At 40.8% G+C, this 24,684-nt stretch overlaps 1 protein-coding gene and 1 long non-coding RNA gene across 3 annotated transcripts in view; both read right to left on the bottom strand.

The window, feature by feature from the left end:
• Positions 1-793: 793 nt before the first annotated feature.
• On the bottom strand, positions 794-2,191 carry LOC119741687. The gene is made up of 2 exons (XR_005272767.1): positions 1,759-2,191; positions 794-1,294 (listed from the first exon to the last, which is right to left on the bottom strand). It is a non-coding gene; the product is annotated as an uncharacterized LOC119741687 (long non-coding RNA).
• A 1,015-nt stretch (positions 2,192-3,206) lies between these two features.
• LOC119741739 (DNA polymerase delta catalytic subunit-like) overlaps positions 3,207-24,684 on the bottom strand; it is a 29,934-nt gene continuing 8,456 nt past the window's right edge. For both annotated transcript variants that reach the window (XM_038217732.1, XM_038217658.1), the window contains exons 6-23: positions 23,733-23,956; positions 23,344-23,510; positions 21,119-21,364; positions 20,731-20,841; positions 18,841-19,032; positions 18,503-18,591; positions 16,604-16,714; positions 16,308-16,421; positions 15,320-15,467; positions 14,665-14,760; positions 12,366-12,503; positions 11,252-11,424; positions 9,627-9,779; positions 9,176-9,278; positions 7,775-7,907; positions 6,030-6,199; positions 5,386-5,483; positions 3,207-3,614 (exon numbers count right to left, since the gene is read on the bottom strand). In XM_038217732.1, the coding sequence (XP_038073660.1) occupies positions 3,518-3,614; positions 5,386-5,483; positions 6,030-6,199; positions 7,775-7,907; positions 9,176-9,278; positions 9,627-9,779; positions 11,252-11,424; positions 12,366-12,503; positions 14,665-14,760; positions 15,320-15,467; positions 16,308-16,421; positions 16,604-16,714; positions 18,503-18,591; positions 18,841-19,032; positions 20,731-20,841; positions 21,119-21,364; positions 23,344-23,510; positions 23,733-23,956 (2,563 nt within the window). In that variant the 3' untranslated portion in view covers positions 3,207-3,517. The remainder of the gene's footprint in view (positions 3,615-5,385; positions 5,484-6,029; positions 6,200-7,774; positions 7,908-9,175; positions 9,279-9,626; positions 9,780-11,251; positions 11,425-12,365; positions 12,504-14,664; positions 14,761-15,319; positions 15,468-16,307; positions 16,422-16,603; positions 16,715-18,502; positions 18,592-18,840; positions 19,033-20,730; positions 20,842-21,118; positions 21,365-23,343; positions 23,511-23,732; positions 23,957-24,684) is intronic.

Raw genomic sequence — 24,684 nt, forward strand, 5'->3', positions numbered from 1 at the left:
AAATTTGTATGACCGTTCTCCAACTTTAAACTGCAACATATATGGAAGCGCAGCAGTGGTACGTTAAAGGGAATATACATCATTTGCTTTTGCTGTAATTTTCAGAAATGGATGGAATTGGGGGGTTGGAAATATATAGCAAATATAGTTACACTGGCTTTTTTGAGGTTTTGGGTTCGAAAATGCTATAAAAACCAAGAAAAACAATCATTTTCCTGTAGTCTGGTTCCCTGACTCCATTTAAGAAGAAACAGAGCAGTTTACATATATTAGGGAATTGTACGGTCAGGGACCCAGTCTAGCTGGCTTGTACCCGTTCATAGGTGTGTAATCGATTGTAAACAAGTGCGATGGTCAACTGGGGACAGTATTTGAAAAAAAGCCAAAAATACAAAAACACAAAAATACCACTTTTCTTGAAAATGACAGTATACCAGGTGCCATGATTTTACAGGATGCTTTACACTGTCATTCACTAACAGTCCAGCAAGGTATTTCAAAATGATTTGGTAGTTTTATTTTTTGACGTTTGCAAATGTTGTATTTTCCCTTTAAGGCATAGGCCTTTGTGCAAAGCCTTTGGCAAAAGGGCAGAGGGATGGTTAGTTTTTGGCTACGTCTTTTCATTGGACAATAACTTTGTGAAACTGCCAATTTAAGACAAGGTGATGTACATTCAACTAAGCCAAATAAATTTAGGAGAGTAAAAATGCCTAGTTGTGAACATGAATGACATGCACAGGTAAAATAAATGACAGCACAACACACAAAAATGACACCAAAACAACACAAATTTCTGTGGGAGACTTCATACAATTATATTGTTATTGTTGAATGGTATGCTCCAGAATAATCAATAAATGTTCAACAAAAACTACAAATAATTTAAATAGTTATCCGACATCACTGCTCGTGATTAATTAGTTTTGTTCAATACGTAATTGTGTAGTAATTTAAGTTTTACATTAGTTTAAGAGCATATACATTTGCTAGAATGCCAAATACATGTATACAGCTTGAATATCCACACTTGATACACATTCTGTCAATAACACTGACATACTTTACGAAAACAATACCGAGCTAAACCGCAATAAGGAAACGTCTGTTATATGGAAAGTCTGAAACATTCAAGACTCGGCTAGAAATATTCAGCTTGCATCAAAGGAAATAAACGTGTTTTAGAATGGAGAAGAGCAACATCAAGAAACCTGTGAACTAACTCTGACTGGCCAAGAGAGGGCGCCAACACCATATTACAGTGATCAATATTTTAGAGTTTCATCACCATGAACTAAAGGTAGCAGACCAGTAAATAAACTTCCATAGACCCCAATGGTAAATGCTCACACTTCAAAAATTCGGGAAAAATACTCACAACTCTCCAAGGTGTTCGAGACACACATCAAATTAAAGCTTATTTCATCATCTTTCATTTTCTTTTCAATTTTTTCGGGGAGTTTTAGGAGAAATTTCCATCCGAAGATGATCACCCCTAAAAATAGTCCTGAAGCCCATCGCCATGTTGAAAAACGATGCCTACACTCTATTGCAAAATAGAGCGCTTTAAGGGCCCCAATTTCATCCAAATTGAACGGAACTACAAGCTCACAGTCCTGTGCGAGGCTTCCACCCATATTTTTTACAAACCCTCAAGTTCATGGCCCACAGCATGCTCAAATACGGAAGATTTTGAGGGCATGCAAATCGTGATTTGGCCGGCGCAGGCAATTTCGGACCGATTTACTGGCCTGCAACCATAATAGAACACTATTGTGGTATCAGGATACTTTATGCTATGGGCCTGCTATCCATGCTCTTGGGGTGTTGCACAACAGAAAAAAAAAAAATAATCAAACATGATTGCTTCTTTTCTAGCATTACCGAAGTAATGAGTCCTCAAAAAATAATAAGCCAAAAATACATGTAACAAATAAGGTCTCAAACTTCTAATTAGAAGCATTTTACTCCCGCTTCCTTTAGCATTAACATGCGTTAATCTTTGCATGAAGTATAAAATATAACAAAAACTTTTGATTTTCTTAAGCTCGTTACATGTGCATCATATTTAACAATTTTTCTGAAAGGTAGAATGGACCATTTGTAATTTGTGCATTTTTTTTTCGTTTGAAGCCACAAATTTATCAAAACCTTAAGACCTTGAGACGCCCCCCCCCCCCCGCAACTTTTTTTCGCAATAGCTTTGAAAAAAAAAATGAGGGGGTGGGGGGGGCGCATTCCGTGCCCCCCCCCCCCCCCCGGCCCTTTTAGGGTTAAGTTACCTGATGAAGTTAAGCTCTGTGAATGCTGTTTATGTCAAGAAAACAGAACAATATATACACAATATTCTGGATCTCGATTTCAATTCCAAAGTTGATGAGTCATATTTTGAATAAGCCTTTTCGGAGTTCCAACTGCGCGCATTCGTAACCTGTGACAACGCACATTGTTTGTCTCAAATGCCCTTTGACAGTACCCACAACGCACAAACAGCCTTTTTGTAAAGTCAGTGGCGCGATGATGTCAAAGGCCATTTGAGACAAACAATGCGCGTTGTCACAGGTTATGAATGCGCAGTTGGAACTCCAAAAAGGCTTATTGCGACCTCTCGTGACACAATCCCAAAAATCAGCATTTGGGACATGAGGTCAATTCGGCTCGCTTGCATCCACCCATTCACGGATTTGCCCAATTACAAACCAACTTCAAATTTATAGAACTCATGGAGGCGGTATTCACGGTAATTTCCAAAAATGTGTCAATTGATAAATCTGTGGAATTGACCTTCTTTTATTGTTTTCTTCAACATGACAGCATGCCAGAAGGAATAGTTTAGGCCCCCCCAAAAAAGTATCCGGTTTCTGGTATGCACATGCATCGCCGTAGCCATGCGCGTCGGCAAAATGAAAAAGGTTTTTTTTCAATGAAAGATGATGTCTCAAAACCGCCAAACTCACTGGTTTGACTGGAATCCTGCTGCTGCACAATTTTAACGTGTTTTTAGATTGGGTTATGGTCGAAAATAAGCTTTATGTGGCCTCTCTGGACTCCCATATATTTGCACTAAGTTAAGTAGGGCACCATTTGCAGTCATTAGCCGACATTTGAAACAAAAAAATCAGGTAAAAAAAAAAAAAAGCCGCGTCGCTGCACCACTTTTTGGGCAAGCTCCATACCAGAAACCGGAGACTTTTTTTTTTGGCCTTAACAGGGAGTTTTGCGTCATTACTATCTTTAAACCAAGTAAGTATTTTCACAATAATTTGGACGGTTACTTTTAGGATATCTGCAAATGGTCCACTCTAACTTCCACAGCTGACTTTTTAATCAACTTAACGACAGCAACTTTTTAATGCCCTGTAAACTCACAAAGAGCGCTGGTGACTTTCAACTCAAAAGGAGATGACAAAATGATGGCAAGATCATCTACTGTTGTTTATGTTATTTTGGGGGGTTGTTTGTTTGTTGTTTGTTTTTGTTGTTTTCATTTCCAGGCTCACCTTGGATTTCCAAAGCTTCACCAGACTGGAACGCCAAATCGTTTGATGATTGCGTCTTGGTCGGCGAGGTCCTTCTGAACTTTCTTCCTCATGTAGAAGATGGGACAATCACGGCTAAAAACATTATCAAAACCAAGATGGGAAAAACTATAATTCAAGAAAAAAAACGTTCAAGAGATTCTACCAGTATGTGTCAGAAGAAGGCAAAATCTGGACACAAGGCAGTGCCCTCAAGTATACATCTGGAATTTGTCAAATTAGCAGTGAATATTAATAATATATTCACCTTTTCCAGGGGTATAGTAATTCATTCATTTCAAGGAACAGCAAAACAACTTTGCAAATAAAAAAATCATTGACGTAGGCAGTCATAATGATTATGGTTATACATCTGGCGGTTTTATGCATCTTCCTAGCAAAAAAAAAATCCCTGAGGCGTTATGATTATTTAGTCACGAATGAGTAACAAATATACCTCAAATCGGGTGATTTACAACTCTGTTAATGGATGTCCAAACCAAACCAAACATTATGAACATTATGTCCATCCTTTCTGAACTTCCCTTTTTGTCACCCTGTCATACTAGTATGTACTTCACTGCATTAATTGCGTTCATACTGTAGTACTTTCCTAAGCTATTGTGTACAGCAGAACTTGACCCATTCTGTTAAATTGTGCATGTCTCAATCGGACTTTCCGTTGACAAGTAATGCTGTTTAGAATTCACATTATCAACATGTCAAACAAGTAAAATAATGAGAAAGAGGCCTTTAAAGATTCGCGATTTGTAGTCATGGAAATGATAGATGCTAATTGGTTTTTTTTGGTAAAAACACTTTCATTCCACGATTTTGAACTATTTCTTTAAAATATGTGAAGCAAACAAATCAACAATTACAAATATCGATAAATCTAAAACTTACAGAATAATCCCTGTACCTTTTTTTTTTTTTGGTGCATTTTCTTTTTCTCCTCTAAGGCCTGTGCGCATTTCTGTCTCATTTTACCACAATGCCTCACATATTTGTGTTTCTCCTCTGAACCCTGCATGCTTGTGATTCCCTACATGTATGTTTGTTTCTTGTACCTCCAACATTTTGCCTCTGAAGAACTTGTTAAGTTCGCAACGTCAGGCCGCATTAATTTTGTTGATTGATATATTTCACGTCAAACCAGTCAGTAAGTATGAAGCCCGGGAAGGGACAGGGTGGAATTTATTTTTGGTAATTTGCTAATTCGTTCGCACGAATTGCTAACTCGTTCCCACGAATTACTAATTTGTTCGCACGAATTGCTAACTCGTTCGCACGAATTGCTATTTCGTTCGCTCGAATTGCTATATCGTTCGCACGAATTGCTAACTCGTTCGCACGAATTGCTATTTCGTTCGCACGAATTGCTATATCGTTCGCATGAATTGCTAACTCGTTCGCACGAATTGCTTTTTCGTTCGCACGAATTGCTATTTCGTTCGCATGATTTCCTAATTCGTGGGAACGAATTGCTAACTCGTGCATCCGGGAACGCGTTAGTAATTCGTGGGAACGCATTGGTAATTCGTGGGAACGAATTAGCAATTCGTGGGAACGAATTAGCAATTCGTGCGAACGAATTAGCAATTCGTGCGAACGAATTAGCAATTCGTGCGAACGAATTAGCAATTCGTGCGAACGAATTAGCAATTCGTGCGAACAAATTAGCACCAATTCGTGCGAACGAATTAGCAATTCGTGCGAACAAATTAGCAATTCATGCGAACGAATTAATTATTCGTGGGAACGAATTAGCAAATCCCCCAAAAAAGTTCTACCCTGTCCCTTCCCGGGCTTCATAAGTAAGCAGTTTGCAGCAGTCTTATTTATTTAAATATTATTTAATGCTTACCTTGTGCACAAGATGTCTTCGTGCAGACTTCCCTGACACCGTTGGCACTGCGTCCACAATCGACCAAACTTCTCCTCCAAGGCATTCAAGTGGATAACCTGAATGGAAATTAGTTCAAAGCAAGAAAACATTGCATTGGGGAAACTGTCAACATCAGGTGTTTAATCCACCATTTTTATTGTACTTGTTATTAACGAGCATAATAAAAATTGTACGAATATATATTCTTTTATTGATACTATGTATTAGTAATCTTTAACTTTAAAGCCAGGCTCATAATCTACATTAGTGGATGCCGACTTGTTTTTTTGTTTTTTAATAAACCAGAATAATATTAATAATAATAATTACTCTTTTTGCTACACTAGGGCGACTTTCCCGTAGACGTGTGCACAAACCTAAACTGTCACCTAACCCAAGTTCACCTTATCCTTTTTCCACAAAATTCAGTATGTTTACTTATTGGACCACGAGGAATCGATCTAGATGGTTTGCGACAGCAACATTCCTTGTCATAAGGGTCGTTTTCACAAAAGGGCGACAGTTATATGTCGCCTTAATAAGGTGTGTCGCCCTATTGTGGACGGAGTTATCAAAATCTGTCGCCCTATCCTAGCTGTTAGTAAAATAAAACATCACAATACCTCTTTCTGATAAATTTCTGTCTCTATATTCTTGCAGTGTTTGCAGACAGCAGAGTTGTCCTTATCCAGTGGAGTTTTACATCCAATGCAAGTACTTCGCTTCTTCGCAAAGGCCATCAGACCGCCGATCTTGGAAGTAACTTTAGTTTTGGTCAAAGTGTGTTCACCCTCTGGAAATATAACAAATTGAATTATTTGTAAAGTGACATATTTCAAACAACTAAAGGTGACACAAACGAGCTCTTAGACTGAACAATCCATCTCTTTCAGCAGTTGCAGAACACGCCCTTAATACTGGACACAACATTGGATGGGACAGTGCCCACATTATCGACTTTGAAACACATTTCGGGCCAAGAAAGGTGAAAAAATCCATCTGGATCAAAAGGATTAATCCCTCACTGAATAGGGACTCTGGTTACTCATTATCACCTATCTACGCTCCAGTGATCTCGGGACAACAGACGGCAAGAAACTGAGTACACAATCACTTGGCTTGAGAAAGTCCACAGGAGTGGATGAAAGCTTGCCCACTAATTTTCAGGTTGGTAGAAGCTTAAACTACATCATGTACATGTTATGATCACCCCAACCAATGAAAGTTTTCTGTATAACTACAGGTGAATTTAGGGAAGTATTTTCATGCATCTGGTCTACACAATGGTAATCCTATACGCGCGGCTTTCTGGCAAAATAGGACGTGATTACTGGGCACAGGCTGTAATGGAGAAAAATGCAAAAGGACGCATGGCCATGGGTGATTATTTTCCAATTATCAGGTTTGATATCTGTAATCTTTGATATCTTTCCTACACATATTTCAAAGAAAAAAATTGGAATAAAAGCATTTTTAAGGAAAAACAATTTGCACATTTATACATCTGTCAATTTGCAGGACTACAAAACAGTCAAATCTTTAAAGGCCTTTTTCTCAGAATTTTACCTTTTTTTTTGACATGTTGATAAATGCAACTTTAATACCCATAGCTTGTGAATGAAATGTCCTTTTGAAGTGCAACAAAAAGCACTGTTAGGACAATTTTAATCTCTTTCCTAATACCTGCAATACCTCATTTTGCCAGAATGCCTCACACTGATAGCACTGCCCATCTCTCTTCACTAGTCTAGGACACAAGTGACTGTCAGTCAATCAATGAGTGAGTTAGTTAATCAGTCACTCAGGTACTAAATGGAAACCAGGCTGGACCTCTGGGACCAGCAACAATGCAACACTTGCAACGGTGCGACACTTGCAACGATGCAACACTTGCAACGATGCGACACTTGCAACGATGCGACACTGGCAATGGTGCGACACTTGCATGATGCAACACCTGCAATGATGCGACACTTTCAATGATAAGAAACACTTGCAACGATGCGATTCTTGCAATGGTGCGACTCTCGCAACGGTGCGACACTTGCATGATGCGACACTTGCAATGATGTGACACTTGCAACGGTGCGACACTTGCAACGATGCGACACTTACAATGATACGACACTTTCAATGATACCACACTTGCAACGATGCGAGCATGATGCGATACTTGCAATGATGTGACACTTGCAACGGTGCGACACTTGCAAGGATGCGGTACTTGCAACGATGTGGTACTTGCAACACTGTGACACTTGCAATAATGCAACCCTTGTAATAATACAACACTAGCAACAGTGTGACAATTGCAACGATACAACACTTGCTCAAATGCTCAAACAAATCCCAAAATTTCAGAACTTACTAAAGAGAACAGCTTGTGCTTTGTGTTCGCCGATCACAGGTTCAAAAATCCTAAGTAGTGGCATCTTCAGCTGGTTGTCAAGGTAATAGCGTGTGTCTATGGGGATGTTGTTTTCCAACACGTAGATGGGATCCTACAAGAAAATACAAGTCCTCTTAAAACTTTAATAAATGATCAAGGCTTTAAACAAGACTAGGTTCACCTTGTTTAACTCTTTCAGTGCCTAAGTCGTACATGTACGAGGTATATTTATTAGTTCGCAATTGCCAACCTCGTACATGTACGCGGTAATGTTCGTACTTAAAATTGCCAAACCTCGTACATGTACGAGGTAATGTTCGTATTTAAAATCGCCAAACCTCGTACATGTACGAGGTAGAGTATCACAAAGGGGAGCTCTCGCTCTTTCTAATAATATCATTTTCATTCAGGTACGACCTGTATTATTTGTTTCATTCGAGTTCTTGCGAGAGGGCACAGCACTGATACTCATATTTTCTGCAAAAAGTGCGGAATTCCCCGGTGTGCAGGACAGTGTTTCAGGGTGTAGCACTATGTACGTGACTACTATTCACTTTCCAATGTACCAAGGATATACCAGAGAGCAACAACAACAAATTTAGTGAGTAAAACTTATTTACTTTTTTTTTTTACAGAATTTTGAACAATTAAAAAAAACGCTCGAAGTTGAGCACTTTAGGGTTAAACTTTTCAAATTTCGCGGGCACTGAAAGAGTTAACTGGTCTCAAAAGCCTTGATCATTTATATTATTAAGTGACTCAGTCAGTGACTCAGTCAGTGACTCAGTCAGAGGACAAAAGGCTGGCCTTACGGATCAACCCAAAAAAAAGTTTAAAAAAGAGCATGTTGTTGTTGGGCAGATTGTCATAGTGTTAAAAAAAAATCAGGCCACTGCAGAAGCCTAGGGACAAGAAACAAAAAGTAAGGGGAAGCACATCAATAACGTAGGGAATGAACAACATAGTCTGTGTTATTCAAATTAGGCTTTGCCCTTCACGGACGTATAAACACTGTATACTCAGTGTCTTACCTCCCAAGTGAAAGTTGGAAAAAAAAACAGTTGGGTGGGACTCAAACCCACGACCTCCTGCTTTCTAGTGCAGATGTCTTACCACTCGACCACCGAGCTAACGGGATCGGTTGGCTGGTTTGAATCTGGTGTACATAGCAGCAGGTACCGCATTAACTATTCATAAGATAGTCTGTGTTGTTAAAGATGGGATCTGAAGCCAGATCACCGAGTTGGAATGCAGGTAACGCGTTACCTCTTCAATCCAAAAGTCAACATGTGAACTGTGAGCATTATCCACGACCAAACTTCGGTAGGAAACTGGCAGCATTTAGAAACAGGTGCCATATGGATGAAAGAAAGCCAATACCTCAGACTTTTCAAACGCGGCCGCTCCCTTGACTCCCGCTATGATAACATAAGGCACTCTGTCACCCAGGGCTGGGGCACTGCCTGGATCACGCTTTCGCATTCTGAAAGTAATAAAAGGATTCCTCTCATTAATTGTTGGTATTTTTTACTTAGAAGCAAATATGTGACAGGATTAAGCAAAGTGAGTCAGAAGGACATTTTTAATGTACAGTGAAATCTCGATAAGTCAAAGCTCAGGGCAAGTGGCTCAAATTTTGAGTTAAGCAGAGTTTTGAGTTATCCAATGAGTTTTCTTTTCAACAACAACTGATGGGAATAAGTTCTTACTTTTGAGTTAAAAGGGTTTTTGAGTTAACAGGTATTGCAGAAATCAACGGTGAACCAGTCAATACCAATACAAAACATGTGACCTCTCCGCAGGTTACCTAGATGTAACCTAGACTACCTACCTTGCAGCTAGCTCCACGTGGGCCTGTTTCCCAGCATATTCTTCCCCGGTCTTGGTCAGCTCTTTTGTGATCACAAGTTGTGAGATGTCGATCCGGTTGCAGAGGAGGTCCGAGATGGTCTGCTTGGCGTGGTCAACCGCACCCTCCGGGTCTCTGAGGGGAATAACATTCAACTACTATCAGCTCTGATCTTGAACTAAAGAGGGCCTTGAAAGGGCCTTATTATACAGAAGCGCGGCAATAAAAAGCTGAAATGAATGGCAAAATATAACACGGTAGTACATTTACACATGGGAAGAAAAGCATGTGGAATTACATCAATTGATACAAAGTAATGAAAAGTTTATCGGACAATGCCATGGTCAAGCTCCAAAAGGTAATAACTACTTATACTTTTATAAGATGGAATGTTGCGTCGGGGTGATATAAATCAAATTAGGTTTTGCCCTTCACCAACATTTTTTTTTTAAACACTGTATACTCAGTGTGTTACCTCCCGAGTGAAAGTTGGAAAAAATCACTTGGGTGGGACTCGAACCCACGACCTCCTGCTTTCTAGGCCAACCGATCCCGTTAGCTCGGTGGTCGAGTGGTAAGACATCTGCACTAGAAAGCAGGAGGTCGTGGGTTCGAGTCCCACCCGAGTGATTTTTCCAACTTTCACTCGGGAGGTAACACACTGAGTATACAGTGTTTAAAAAAAAAACGTTGGTGAAGGGCAAAACATAGTTTTAACTACTTATACGCTGACCACAGAATACAGATCTGTCAACCACATTGGCCCAATAAAAGTGACAAAACAAATTCCTTTGTTTTGTTCATCCCTGTACCTTTTTATTGATTTCTTTCTGGTCATGAAACTTTTTGACCGGATTTGTGAGCGGACTTGTGAATTTACTGGTGATTTACTGGTGATGTAATTGAGATGGAGTCAATAGAATTTATTCACGATTCTGCCATATTTGAAAGCGAGGTGAAGTCTTCATGTCAGGAATTTCCGAGTAGAAATGAATGCGATGAAATAAAGTTAATTACAAATAAATAACAGTCTGCTCTGATAAATAATTAAAAATTTAACATACGCTAATTTTAACCCACTTGTAAAACAATTGGAAAGTGAGGCTTGGAACGCACGCAAATTAAAAAACAGTCTGGCCCCGTCCCATTCAATTGATCACAATTTACAAAAATGATTCAGGGAACATGATCAAAAATGGCTTCTTCGTGAATAAAGGTCTACTGCAACACTGCTCCAGTAAGCATGTCACACTATTTGGTCAAGTATTAGCTATGCCGTTGAAATTACACTCATATTACGCAGCTTGCTGAAAGAAACAGGGAACTGACAAAATCGTCAAAAAGACGATGTCGTTTTTTGACCCTTTTTCAGCTATTTTGGGGAGAAATAGCCAAAAAAAAACTCTACCTCTTTATTATTCTCCGCCATATTGGAAAAATCTAAGTTACAGCATGTTTATCATGTGTTTTCCCGATCTAAAAAATAGCATTATCGGGTTCATAGGTCACTAAAAACCACACGAAATCGTCAAAATAGAACAACGGTGATCTCACCAAGTCGGCTGAAAATTTGTGTGCATCGAATGCCCTGGCCAGTAATATCCTACCTGCCGATGAGGATTTTCTGCAGGCACGAGTTGATCATGTTGGCCACTAGAGGGCAGTTGTCACGTCGGACCGTCTCAATTCCCTTGCAGTCCATCTTGTCGTATGTGTCCGGTCTGGAATAGAAGAGACCCGCGTATCGCTTCTTGTTGATCAGCAGGTAGGGATAGTACACCTGAGGGGGGATAAGGCGGCGCGTTCAAGTTTACATTCCCTGTGCTGTTTTTGAGTTCCATCCAAAAAAAAAAAAAGATTTCTTTTCTGAACTGCTATTTTTCTAGCAATACAGAATTTATTCACTTTTGAATGAGACATCGACTGAAAAAACTGCCACATGTTTAGTTATTGAATGTTTACTTTACAATTTCAATTATTGGCTGCCAGACAGTAACTCCATTCTCTTGGGGTAGGCCAGTTCTAAAAACTTAATTGTAAAGCTTATATAGCGCCTTCCATTATATCAACAATCTCAAAGCGCTTTACAATTATTCCCCCGTTCATCAGGCCACAAGACCACACAGCAGTCAATATCAACCTATATTCGATCCTTTATCCTCACAGGTACCCATTTATACTCCTGGGTGAAGAGAGGCAATAGCAGTTAAGTGTCTTGCCCAAGGGCACAAACACCATGTTCCTGGCAGGGTTTGAACCCACGTACCATCGTACATGAGCCAAACACCATAAGGCCAAAAAAAAAAGTCTCCGGTTTCTGGTATGGAGCTTGTCCAAAAAGTGGTGCGGCGACGCGGCTTTTTTTTTTTTTTTACCCGACTTTTTTTTTTTTTCCCTGACTTTTTTGCTTCAAATGTCGGCTGGTGACTGCAAATGGGGCCCGACTTAACTTAGTGTAAATATATGGGAGTCCAGAGAGGCCACATAAAGCTTATTTTCGATTATAACTCCATCTAAAAACACGTTGAAATTGCGCAGCAGCAGAATTCCAGTCAAACCAGTGAGTTTGGCGGTTTTGAGGCATCATCTTTCATTGAAAAAAAAACTTTTTCATTTTGCCGACGCGCATGGCTACGGTGACGCGCGCGCATACCAGAAACCGGAGACTTTTTTTTTTTGGCCTAACAACTGGACCATGGCATTCTACAAAATGACACCCACCTTTTCAAACTCCAGTTTGATTGGATGAGGGAAGGTATCAGAGATCATCTGTGCGGCCTCTTTGCCTAACTCCATGCTCTCTGCGACAGTATCCACTCCAAACTTTACCATGACGGAATCTGTGTCGCCGTATATTACCTGTAACAAAAACAGAGCGTGATTTCTCAAGTTGTTTCCACTGAGATCGTCTTTGGAAAGTTTCATGGGCCCAATGAGAAGGGGTAACAAATAATGTTGAGATTCCATCCAATTTTACTATAAAACATTGCCAACCCATTATAATACAATGTTTTGATATTGGCTCTGTGCGCCAACAAAAGGGGGCGCGTTTTTACCACTTTTAAGAGCTCCGTGGACGGGACACACAGCGTCTGCGTACTGGTTCGCATGCCACTTCCTGATGTGAAAAAGCTATTAGCCACAGCATCTTAACATGAGCGTCAGGCGTTGTCGGCACGCGAATACATTCGAATTTAACATGCGATGGTCTCCCAGACTAATCCCAACCCCCAATAACTTTGGATCATTCGAAATACGCAGTGGATGAACCAGTCTAGGTCTCCCCCAACTCGCCTTTTCTGGCCCTTGAAGTGGGACGGAGCCCATAACTCCACAACTCATTAGTGATCAGCATACACATAATATAGCATCCACATATACCGTAGCATCCACATAATATCAGTGATGTAGTCAAGACCAGACACAAGACCAGTTGCAAAGCAAGCACAAGACCATACACAAGACCAGCCACAAGTAACCAGGCACTAAAAATGACAAAGGAAATGCCTTTTGATGCAGTTCATTTGAATAGCTTGTATTTGAATTAAGACTGGAGGTCTTGTGTGGGTCTTGTGATGGTCTTGTGAAGGTCTTGTGAAGGTCTTGCAAGGTCTCGACTACAACACTGCATAATATGGCTATAGACCTTTATTCACAAGGAAGCCACTTTCGATCGTGTTCCTATCACTGTAAACTGTTGAATGGGATGGTGCCAGATTATTTTATGTTTGGAGTGTGTTCCAAGCCTCGCTTTATTTTTTTCTTTTAAATGTGGCTCAACACATTAGGGTACGTTTACTGACAAAGTTTAGATTATTCATCAGAGCAGATTGGTATTACTTTGTAATTAACTTTCATTTCACTGCTTTCTTTCTGCTCACAAGTTCCATAAATGAAGAGGTTACCTCACTTTCAATTTAATATAGCCGACTCATGAATAAAATTCATGGCTGGCAGTATGACACACGTATATGAGAAGTGGCTACAGACCCTTCCATTGTGGCACCTGTTAGAGTCAGCCATAGTAATTGTGACCTGCTGTGGCAAAATGAGGAATGTCCCCAAAACCTTGTTTTGAGTAATCGACACCTGAAGAAAGGTCCGAGTATCACCCGTTATCCACGGAGCCATCTCCTGTTTAACGTCTGATATGTCAAAGCATGCAGATTTATGCAAGTCACGGGCCAGCCAATCTGAGTCGACTTTACTAAATCGTGACGTCATTTCATCCCAAAATCAGGACTAATGCTGTGATTGGTCAATTCGAATGCAGCGTTTTGTAATACAACAACAGCTGGGAGCGCATTCGCGTAACATGATACCGAGCGCCGCGCGCCGTGATTGGTCAATTCGAATGCAGCGTTTTGTAATACAGCAACAGCCGGGAGCGCATTCGCGAAACACGATACCGAGCGCCGCGCGCCGTGACATTTTTTTAAAATCCATGTCTATGATGCGCAACGGGTTAATGACTGAAGACCCGATAGACCTATAGAAAGCACCTGCTGATTGGTCAAAATCTAGGAGGTCAAGAGGCGGGGTCTTGCCTAATTAATCAGCAAATCTGTTCGCGCATAATAGACCACGGCGAATACATAGACTACCTGAAGTCGGGTATACCAGAAAAATTGTGTCAAAATCTATATCACTTTTTTCCCCCTATTTTTGAGTAACCAAGGTGTCCAGGATTCACACTGTAACTTTTTGTTAATAGGAAAAAATACCCCCAAAAGTGGAAAAACTTAAGAACTTTCTTTTCACTGCCGTTGGCGGCGCAACGCGTATCTTTTGTTTCAAAGCAGTTTTTCTCAAAATGAGGTCTGCGAAGTTCAGTGGGACACTGTTGAAGTTTCTGTGGCATATCTTTGACATAAATTAAGCTACAGAAGTACACTTGGTATCACTGGAAAGCCCATGATTTGCTCTTTAACATGATGCATTTAACTGATAAAGTCAAAGGTGGGGGTTATTTCAAATTATGATATGGCAGGTCACAATTTAGATGCAGCGTATTTCTCACCTCTGCATTGTGTTTGTAGCCTTTCTCGATGGTGTAATTATCTTGCACAAGCTGCCGTGTCGTTTCAATCATCTGGCGACCAAAGGCTGTAACACTCTGAATATGACGGGACAAAAGACAGGAAAGTCTAGATAAGCAGGTTTATGGTGTAAATCGAGCACACACACGTGCAACATCATCAATGAATTGAGGACAGGAACCATATCCGGGACGACCACGATTAGAAAACGCGTACAAAACCAATGAGAGCTGTTGCAAATAAAGTTAGAGTATAAACAAAGGAAAAGGGCAGAGGAACAATAGAAAATCCTCAATGTACACCATAAACAAACCTGTGTGTTCCTGTATTGTATTACGCTCGAGGACAGACAACAAAAGGAGCACAAAGGGGCCATTCATCCTCGAACGACGGTGCCTATTGTCCTCGAACGCCGGTTTGTGCACTAAGTCTATGGGAAAGGTTTAGATCAGGGAACAAAGGAAAACACAAAGCCAATCCTCGGAAGCATAGCAAAAAACGACTGTGTGTTCTAAGTGTGTGTTAGACAACAGACACCGGGCTATTTTGGCTATTTAACAGTAAACATGTTTAAAACTTTAAAAATGCATTATTGTGTTATGCAATGTTTCAAGTCGATACATAAAAACAGCTTACTTGTGAGATTTCAAGGCAAGGCAATTTGCCCACCTGCGCCCCAGTGAAACCATACACTGAATTGGCGCTGATTTTGAGAGCCAACTGTCGACCGTCCAAGACCTTCTTCCGCAAGGGATCCGTCTCTTTCTTCAAATCAGCTTTGGCTCTGCGATTATAAACAAAGTCAAAACAACAATCTTATTTTCTCTCGATGATAATAAAAGCATAAAATGTCAAGATAGTTCATCTCAGAACTTACCATTACCAGGTGTTATCTACATATCTCTCCCAAGTTCAAATTGCTAGAAAGAGCTGGTCAACTGATTAACCCTAGCCCTCAAGGATTTGTTTGCTAGAAACCCTGCTAAATGCAGCAACATGCTTCTCTAAATAATAAGCCTGCCAACTGTAGACAGATCCATCAGGTCAAAGGTCTCGAGGCCAATATGCCTCCGAGTCTGTAGTCACAGAATGCAGCAGGATACAACTGTGGCATTGTTCAATGAGATTGGCTCTCATTGTCTCAGAAGTGGCTGTTTATGCACTGATGTTGATGACTGAATGCATAAACATGCACCTGACGTCCTTGCAGAAAGTCCAAACTTCTGCGGCGAGAACAATGCACCGCGGTTTCAGGCGTGTTCAAAAAAAAAACAAGTAGTACACTAGTCTAGTCCGACTAGGGTTGACAAGTGTAGTTTAAAATATTCTGTGGTTAACTAAAGTTCAAACTGCAATTCTAAACTTGTTCAAAGATTTGACACGTTGCATGCAAAGGTGAAGAAGTTGAAGTGAAGGTTGGTTGTTACAAAGTTCCAAAATATCTTATTTTGAGTTTCTTCCAAGGGTTCTTCCAAGAAATACCTACCGGTGCCTACTACAAATCTCTCCATTCTGATACTGCAAACCTTCAGTTTGAACATTCTAACTTTTGAGTTGTTGCTTAATGACTGTGACGTTTTTCACATAATCAAAACATGAGAAATTGGGGTTGTTTTTTTCAGACCTCTTCCTCGCACTGAGAAGATCTCCCAAGATTTCTGGGAGTATGCCTTTGCGAATGGAGCTCTTAACGAAGTAGTTTCCTGATGGTGTCTTGATGAACTCATCAGCTGACATCCTGTGAGAGAAAACAAAATTCTGGTCGTACATTTTTTTGTTGAAATAATGTATACATGTAATAAGCTAATACATGCATCAATAATTGAAAACCAACAAGTTTATAAATATGTCTAAGATGACTTTCTTTTTAAATATATAATGAACACAAAATGGAGCGCATATTTAAGGAAGATTCCTTACTTCTCTCTCTGGCTAGGTGAGAGCAGCGATGTATAGCAGAGATTGTGAGCTTGCATGATGGAGGGATACAGAGATGAGAAATCAAGAGTAGCTATCGGAATCTTGTAGTATCTGTAAGGAACAAGGACACAAAATTAACTTTACAGTACACAGGATCATTTACTCTTTGTCCCTTTTTTTTGTAAGAAGCAATAAAGTTGCTCAAAATTTAAGGGTGCATAAGAAACCCGCAGCTGATTTCGCAAAATACTGCACAGCTTGCGCCATGCGTAAGACTTACGCAACAAATTTGTTGCGCAGCTGCACAATAAACTTACAATTGATTCACAAAACTTGACGTAGGTGCGCAACGTTTTAAATAATGTGAACATCTTGGACGAGGATAAAAACAACATTTACGACGGCTGTTTGAGTGAGAATTTAAGCTGTTTGTGTGAGAGTCATTGGAGCACCTCAGCTTGCCATTTTGAAAATTATTTGGCCGACTTCCTTCGGAATAGTTTGGCAACTCTAAAAATTGTGTTACGAGTAAAATAAAAATCCATTTACTTCAAACATAAAGTTGTGAGTGTTTTGTATCTACCTTGATAAGTTGTGCAAAAACGGGCTCCACGACAGTCCTGATTTGCTGGTAAAATGTGTCATTTTCAGTCGCTACGCCACAACTTACGCCACTTAAAATGATTGCGCAAGTTACGCCATAATTTATTGCGCCAAGTCGGACTTTCGTGAAATGTGTCATAAGTGAAATGTTGCGCAGCGTGCAATGTTGCGCAGCGTGCAATGTTGCGCAACTTACGCAATAAATTGTGGCGCAAGCAGAGTTGCGCCATTGTTTAGGGTTTCATGAAATTGGCTGCTGTTGTAGTTTTAGCTATGTGGCTACAATACATTTTGAGAACACAGCAAACATATGCTTTATACTTTTGGTGTTTCATAAATGGATGCCGTTGCTAACAGGCACACTTTGAAACTACATTCAATTACTGTTTTCTGCTAAAAGCTGGCCGCAAAACAAAAGCTGTTGTGAACATGTCAGAACCCATTTTGATGATGTCAAGGTACGGATCTACAATCAGACAACTGTTTTGTGCCATACTCGTACATGGGCATCGCCAGTAGTAATGATTACGCCCTCTTGCGTTCGTGACCTTCGACCTTTTGCCTTCGTTCTATCGTTTATCGCTCAATGTGCATTTAAGTCTCCCATTAAACCCGATAAGTCGATTACAGTTGCAGTTATTGTGTGTGTTGGATTGAACTCTTGTCCTTACTGATTTATGATTAGCTAATTTCGCTCATGATTTGAAACAAGATAGGACTGTTGTCTGACAGAACGTCTGTTTTTTTAAGATTTAACAAAGACGGGAAGGTACAGTATTTACAAAGATGTTCTTTCTAACAGAATTAATACAAATTTTGGGAAGTTAAATAATACGATACAAAGTCGCATTCACGCATCGTGCAAGTTTAGCACTGTGGAAAACCGATACAGGCCACGCTGCTATTTCTGCTTGCTGCCCTAAGGCCAAACAATTAAAAAGTATTTTTTTCAATGTAAGATGATGTCTCAAAACCGGCAAACTCACTGGTTTGACTGGAATCCTGCTGCTGCACAATTATAACACTACATTTAGTCGGCCATCATTTGCAGTCATCAGCCGACATTTGAAGGGGAAAAAAAGTCCCAAAAAAAAGCCGCGTCGCTGCACCACTTTTGGGGCAAGCTCCATACCAGAAACCGGAGACTTTTTTTTTTTTTGGCCTGATCAACGCAGTTTTCCAAGTGTCACTTTTTTTCATAATGTGAGAGAGACTCCCTTTTCGTCCCCAATGAATAAGTATTTTTAAAGTGATTTAGCTTTAATTAAGCCGAGATTTGGAAAACACCCTGCTTACCCTCTGGTTGGATCAATGACATAACCTCCAGTGTAATCTTCTCCAGCTTCTACTTTATGAGCCGGCATGACGAGATCCTGCTCCTTGGCCTGAAATAGCAACGATTACCATAACCAATACTCTTGTCAGAATCTTTAACCACAAATCGTTTTTTTTATATTTTTAATCACAGCACCATTTGGATTCCTTAGGCTCCTGATGACAGAAAGAGCATATTACATTGTATATCCAAAAGTTGATTTTCTCCGGTTCTTCTCAGAACCACACAGACTCGTACAAGAGATTTCACGTCACATTGTGCAACCACAAACTTTATACATTGTATTTAGAAGACCCACCTTTCGTAAGAGCTGCGATACCACTTTAATCTGCTGCCCTCTTGTGAGCAGATACGGCAAGGGTACGCCGGTAACCCTGGCCATCTCCATGTAGTTGATGATGCACATGAGTTTGTCGAGAAGTCGCAAGGGCAGCATGGCGTCTTTGAGGCAGTAGACTGCCAAGCGACGTCTTGTCTGGTCATTACCGTTCTGAAAATACGAAAACAAGGCAAGTCTTGTAATTAAAGCCAAATTGTGCTCGTCCTCACTCATAGCAGAAGCTGAGTTGTGAGGGATGCAGCTTCAACGTGGTCGAGCCGAAAGCATGTAAAGGCACCTTGAGGGCAGCTGCCATACAACCATGTCTTACCACACAGCACAGCCAGGTGTTAAGTGATGTTTGCAGAGGGAGGAAAACCCGGCGAACCCAGAAAAAAACCCTCGTGGCCCGGGAGAGAATCAACAAACAACACTACTCACATACGTGACCAGCTCCACAAAAGAGGATATTGTGTCACAACAAAGTGAAATTGAGTTATGTGCATTGTTGGAAAGCCCACATTGTAAGCTTTCATTTGGTATAAATTAGAGCCCGATAGCCCCATCTCGTTCTGGAGATATGACATATTTGCATATTCCTTAATTCCTTGGTGTTCAAATTATACAACTGGGGAAACAGGCTTTGAAATAGCTGGCTTTGTTGTCAAACAACAGAACGATGCACACAAATGGTTGTTTCTTCAATTTTGTTCATCAAAATCAACATTTCTGTGAATGAAACCTGAAACATTATGTATTAAAGATGTCATTCATGACAAAAAAAACTCACATTTTGACAAAATTTTCACCCTCTCAATGTTGAGCAGGTCATTATTACACTATACATGTAATGCACACAGTGCGACTTAATACCCTTTTTTGTGGAGCCGGTCACATATGACCTTAGCCGGGAATCATACCCAGGCCACAGTGGTGATAACTTCATTACAAGGGATTCCAACAAAGTTGTACAGAATCGTATCCGATGAGCTGTGCATTTTTTTTCGAATAATTTGGTATTCAATGATTCCAACGTAGACTTGATTGAATATTTGAATATTTAATTTCAAAATGCACTGATCAAGTTAAACATGCCCAGCGCCCAAGCCTAAAGTGGTCGTCGATCGAACTGAAAAATGAGCAACAGCTTGTTAAAATAATACAATGAACCGTTAACAGAATGACGGATTTTTATGGGAAAAAAAATAAAATTTGAGCTAATAGTCCTCTTGGAAACTCTCAAATCAGGTGCAAAAGTGGCATTCAACAAAAGTGTGGCATTTTGACAACAATCATCATCTCCCTGAGACTGCTCAAATTTTTTTCGAATATTTTAATAATAAAATGCTACTCGGCTATTCCGTTGATAATACCAGAGTCTTATATAGCGCATGTATCTACCAACAATTAGGTACTTAAGGTGCTGCAAATTATGTCTATTATTAGAGACAGGTAAATGAAGTACATGAGAAGGGCCCATTATGTAGCACCTTTATAATTACAAGGTGCTGCGGTGCATATTGCAGCCACTGCCAGAAACACCGGGGCAAACCCCTTCTCTTAGTAATAAGTGTAACTGGGTTCTTCAACGTTCATTACACAACACACAGGACCTGCAGCTTTACGTCCCATCCGAAAGACAAAGCAATAATGGTAAAGCATAGTAACCATTCTCAAGAGAACAAGTACCATGTTCCCACGGTCGGGATTGGAACCCATGTACCACGGCACACGAGTCGAACACCTTAACCACTGGACCACAGCACCACACTGATAATTGAACACTCTGTGTGCGCAGCACAGCCCTAGCCTGTAGCGGATAAACATTTCTGCAACTTCTCCTGGATATTTTTGGAGAGGACTACACACCTGGAGGTCCGTGATGATAGAATGCTGTACGTCTTCTTTCTGCTCCTGTAGGAAGTGGTAACTGACGGCGTTGAGCCGATAGGAACGCAGCTTGTAGTCGCGCTGAAGGATCTGAAATAAGGATGTGACTTTGCGTTTGATTCTGTAAACGTTTAGCAAATATTTTAAGTATCATTTAAACGTTTAGCCATTCAGCAAAGGCTGACGTGTTCCCATTCTGTCTGCAGATTGACGTGATTAACATGATAAAATAATCAACAATGATTGGCATAATATATAGCGGGCAGTCATTGAAAAGTAAAAACTTAACTACGTGTACCCCGAATGTAATCAAGTACTGCAGTGCTTCTAAGGTTTCAAAAATTGAAAAGATGGATCTCTTTCTTACCTGAAGAAGATCAAACTGTACTCTCCCTTCAATGTTGATGACTTTGTTCTCCCGTTTGCCCATCTGCTTGGACTGAAAGGTCGACTCCTTGATGACGCTGCGAGAATCCTTGATACGCGCCAGGAGTGGGAAAGTACTGACCTTGAGGGCAGCAGCACGGTTGATCAGGTACGGAATGTCAAAGTTCACGATGTTGTAACCAGTCAAAATGTCGGGGTCGACCACGTTGACAAACTCCGACCACGCCTGAAAGATTAGTTTCACAGCAGTTTAGAAGTTGAGGTACTCGTGATGGACCACAAGTAGATGACAAGTCCGGTCACAAGTGAACTGCTAGTCTTGGCCCAAGAAGCTAGTGATCGACAGTGGATCGTGCACATCTAACGACATGATTAGACCAGCACATCTGCTCGTACTAACGTCTTGAGAATCATGTAGTAGTCGTTTCACTTTTTCTTTATTTTCTACCTAGACTTTCCATAGGGAACCAATCAGCGATCGTGAAATGGTTTATAGTCAGTCGAGCGCGACAGCTGTAAACATACGTGCTACTTTTGTGAACAAGCATCGCACATGCAATGCAGTGATACCCCCGCGCGAGGGACCACCAGTATCAAATGGGAAGCACCTGTTTTGTTCAAAGATGCTAATTTTTACATCAACGGTCTAATTTACATAAATCGGCCACGCCCCCATTACTGCAGGATTCCCATGATGTCAGCGCGAGAAAGTAAAAAAAAAACAATTGTTCAAGGGCACTTTACAACAATGCAACCATCGCTAGCAATTAGTCACTTACGTCTTGGGCCAAGACTAGTAAACTGCAAGTGATTTCACTAGTCCAGTCACAAGTAACAGGGGACGAATAGACCCACAACAATATTCATCTTCTTTGTTATCAAGTATACTTTGGAGAAAAATAAATATTGGTCAGTAAATTTTTTTTTGAATAAGCCAGTTTGGTATTTCAACTGCGCTTGTGCACAATGATATCGTCACCGTCACCACGAACTGACACTCATGCGAGCACGAGTGCGCTGCACGCGTGTGTATTTACAGAACCGGGATATTTTGGGTTTCACGAACTGACATCCTCCACAGTGCGGTACTTTTAGAGCGCACCCCGTACATTTTCGTTTTCATGAACTGACACCCAAGCATGATGCGGCAATACAGAACGGAGAAAAACGGTTTGAAAGGTTTGACACAAATTTAATCTTTCTGTGTACTTGTGTGATTGTACACATTTTTAATTAAAAAGCGATTCAATTGGTAAAATTAAGATCGGTGTCAGTTCGTGAAACCGTAAACGCACGGGGTGCGCTCTAAAAGTGCCGCACTGTGGAGGATGTCAGTTCATGAAACCCAAAATATCCTGGTTCTGTAAATACGCTCACGTGCAGCGCACTCACGCATGCGTGAGTGTCAGTTCGTGGTGACGGTGATGATATGGGTCACGGGTCATTCGAGATAATCGAACGTTTCGAAGGCCCATGAATGGGGGTGCACAATGCTTGCATGTAAATTACCAGCAGAATGGGCATGCACGTTACATCCTGTAACTTCACATCAGCGATGTTATTCTGAATGACCTCGGGTCATTGAAATACGGAACTGGCTTCAACTTTGCATGTTCACAATGATATGGGTCACGGGTCATTCGGGATAATAGAACGTTTCGAAGGCGCATGATAATGGGGGTGCAAGATGCTTGCGTGTAAATTACCAGCAGAATGGGCATGCGTGTATTAAGCAACACTACGTCAGCGATGTTAGGCCAAAAAAAATAATAAGTCGGTCTCTGGTCAGCGCGCGCATCTATTTAATCATGCGCGTCGATCTTTTTTTTTCCAAAATGTTCCACGGTAGCTCCAACAGCGCTCTCTATTTCCGCACCTCCTCAATTTTTTTTTACCAAAGAGCACAAGGAATGGGAAATTGCACCAAGGCAAATGATCGAAAGCACCAAGGCAAATTATGGAGGACACCAATGTACATGAGGACACCAAAAAAGCAAAATAGTACCCCACCTTGTCTGTACAATCCAAGCTTGAAGAAAAAAAAAAAAAAGCAAAAACAAAAAAAAAAGCCGTGTGGCCGCGTCAATTCCGGAACTTTGGTCTGACCAGAGACCGAATATTTTTTTTTTTTGCCCTTATCCCGAATTACCTCAGGTCATCGAAATTACAAACTGGCTTATTCTGAAGGAATACTGCTTCATGTACCTTAAGCATATCAGCTTCATTGCTGAATGACAGGACTTGAGACCCAACGATGGGTGCACAGGTGTTAAGAGTGAAGACGTTACGAATGAAGGGATCCCTCTCCCCTTGTCGGATCACCATATTGGAGATCTGAATCACCGAATCTTTGTTAGCTTCCGGGAAAACACCTACAATTATGAGGAAAAAATAGGGCGAAAGAAATGAAGACATCACCGTTGTAATAATTCAGCTATGTTATGTACATGTAGTTTACTTTAAAACATTCATCAAAAACTAACGTGCCTCAATTAAAATTTAAAAAAAATAACAACAATATTAAACGGTCAGGTAAATACCAAAACAGCATTTATTCATTTATTTGTTTGTTTGGGTTTTTTCATCAAACTAACCTCGTCTACCAGCACACTCGATGTCAAAGCTCAAGATGCGGAAGGGAGCCACTTTTTGCCACTCTCCGTCAGCTGGGTGGCTGACGAAACGATCGTAAGCCACGTCTAGCTCGATCTGACACTGAGAAACTGGTGCCGGGATGGACGAACTGGACCGGAGACGATACTGGTCGGCGGGTATTTCCATCCAATTGCAGCCCAGGACGTCCGTGTCAACCATGAATCTATGCAAGGTTGTTTGTTTTGTATCATAAAAGTTTTAACAGAGAAAAAAACAAACAATTTAATCAGACAGAATCTTTCCAAACCATTACTCAAAGAACTGTTTTAGCCAGGAATCCAATAGCAGCTGCAGCTGCTATGCTTTCAGAAATGAGAGCTACACGCTGCCATTCTATCAATTTTGCTCACTTTAAAAAAATGTCTCCTTCCATTTTTGTTACCTTTCTTTAGGGTTGCCAAGCCCCTAGTAAAAAAAAAGGAAGTAAAGTCTGTCATGAGCCACTGTGGCCATCAGGCCGGCTTAGGGATAAAGAACATGTGCAGTACATGATGTGGGCACCAGGCGCAGCGTGCAATGGGTTTGAATGTCCCTCCCAGTGGTCTCCCCCAACTCTCCCTTTGTAACCATTGCGGGGGTACTTGTGCAAAGAGTCTATAGCATTTCACTCAGTTATTCAAATAATAATAAAATAATAATAGTGGATATTTATAAAGCGCACGTATCCACCAGGACTGGTGCTCAAGGCGCTACATCATTATTACCATCTCTGCCCTCACAGGTACCCATTTACTCCTGAGTGGAGAGAAGCAATGAGTGACGAAGTGCCTTGCCCAAGGGCACACGCACCATTACCCTGCCAGGACTCGAACCCGCAACCTGCAGCTTTACCAACAGACCACGAATCAGAGCCCTTAACCACGAGGCCACAGCACTCCACATTATCACTCA

This window comes from Patiria miniata, unplaced genomic scaffold (genome assembly GCF_015706575.1).
Source record: "Patiria miniata isolate m_02_andy unplaced genomic scaffold, ASM1570657v1 HiC_scaffold_1, whole genome shotgun sequence".
In the NCBI taxonomy this organism is placed as follows: domain Eukaryota; kingdom Metazoa; phylum Echinodermata; class Asteroidea; order Valvatida; family Asterinidae; genus Patiria; species Patiria miniata.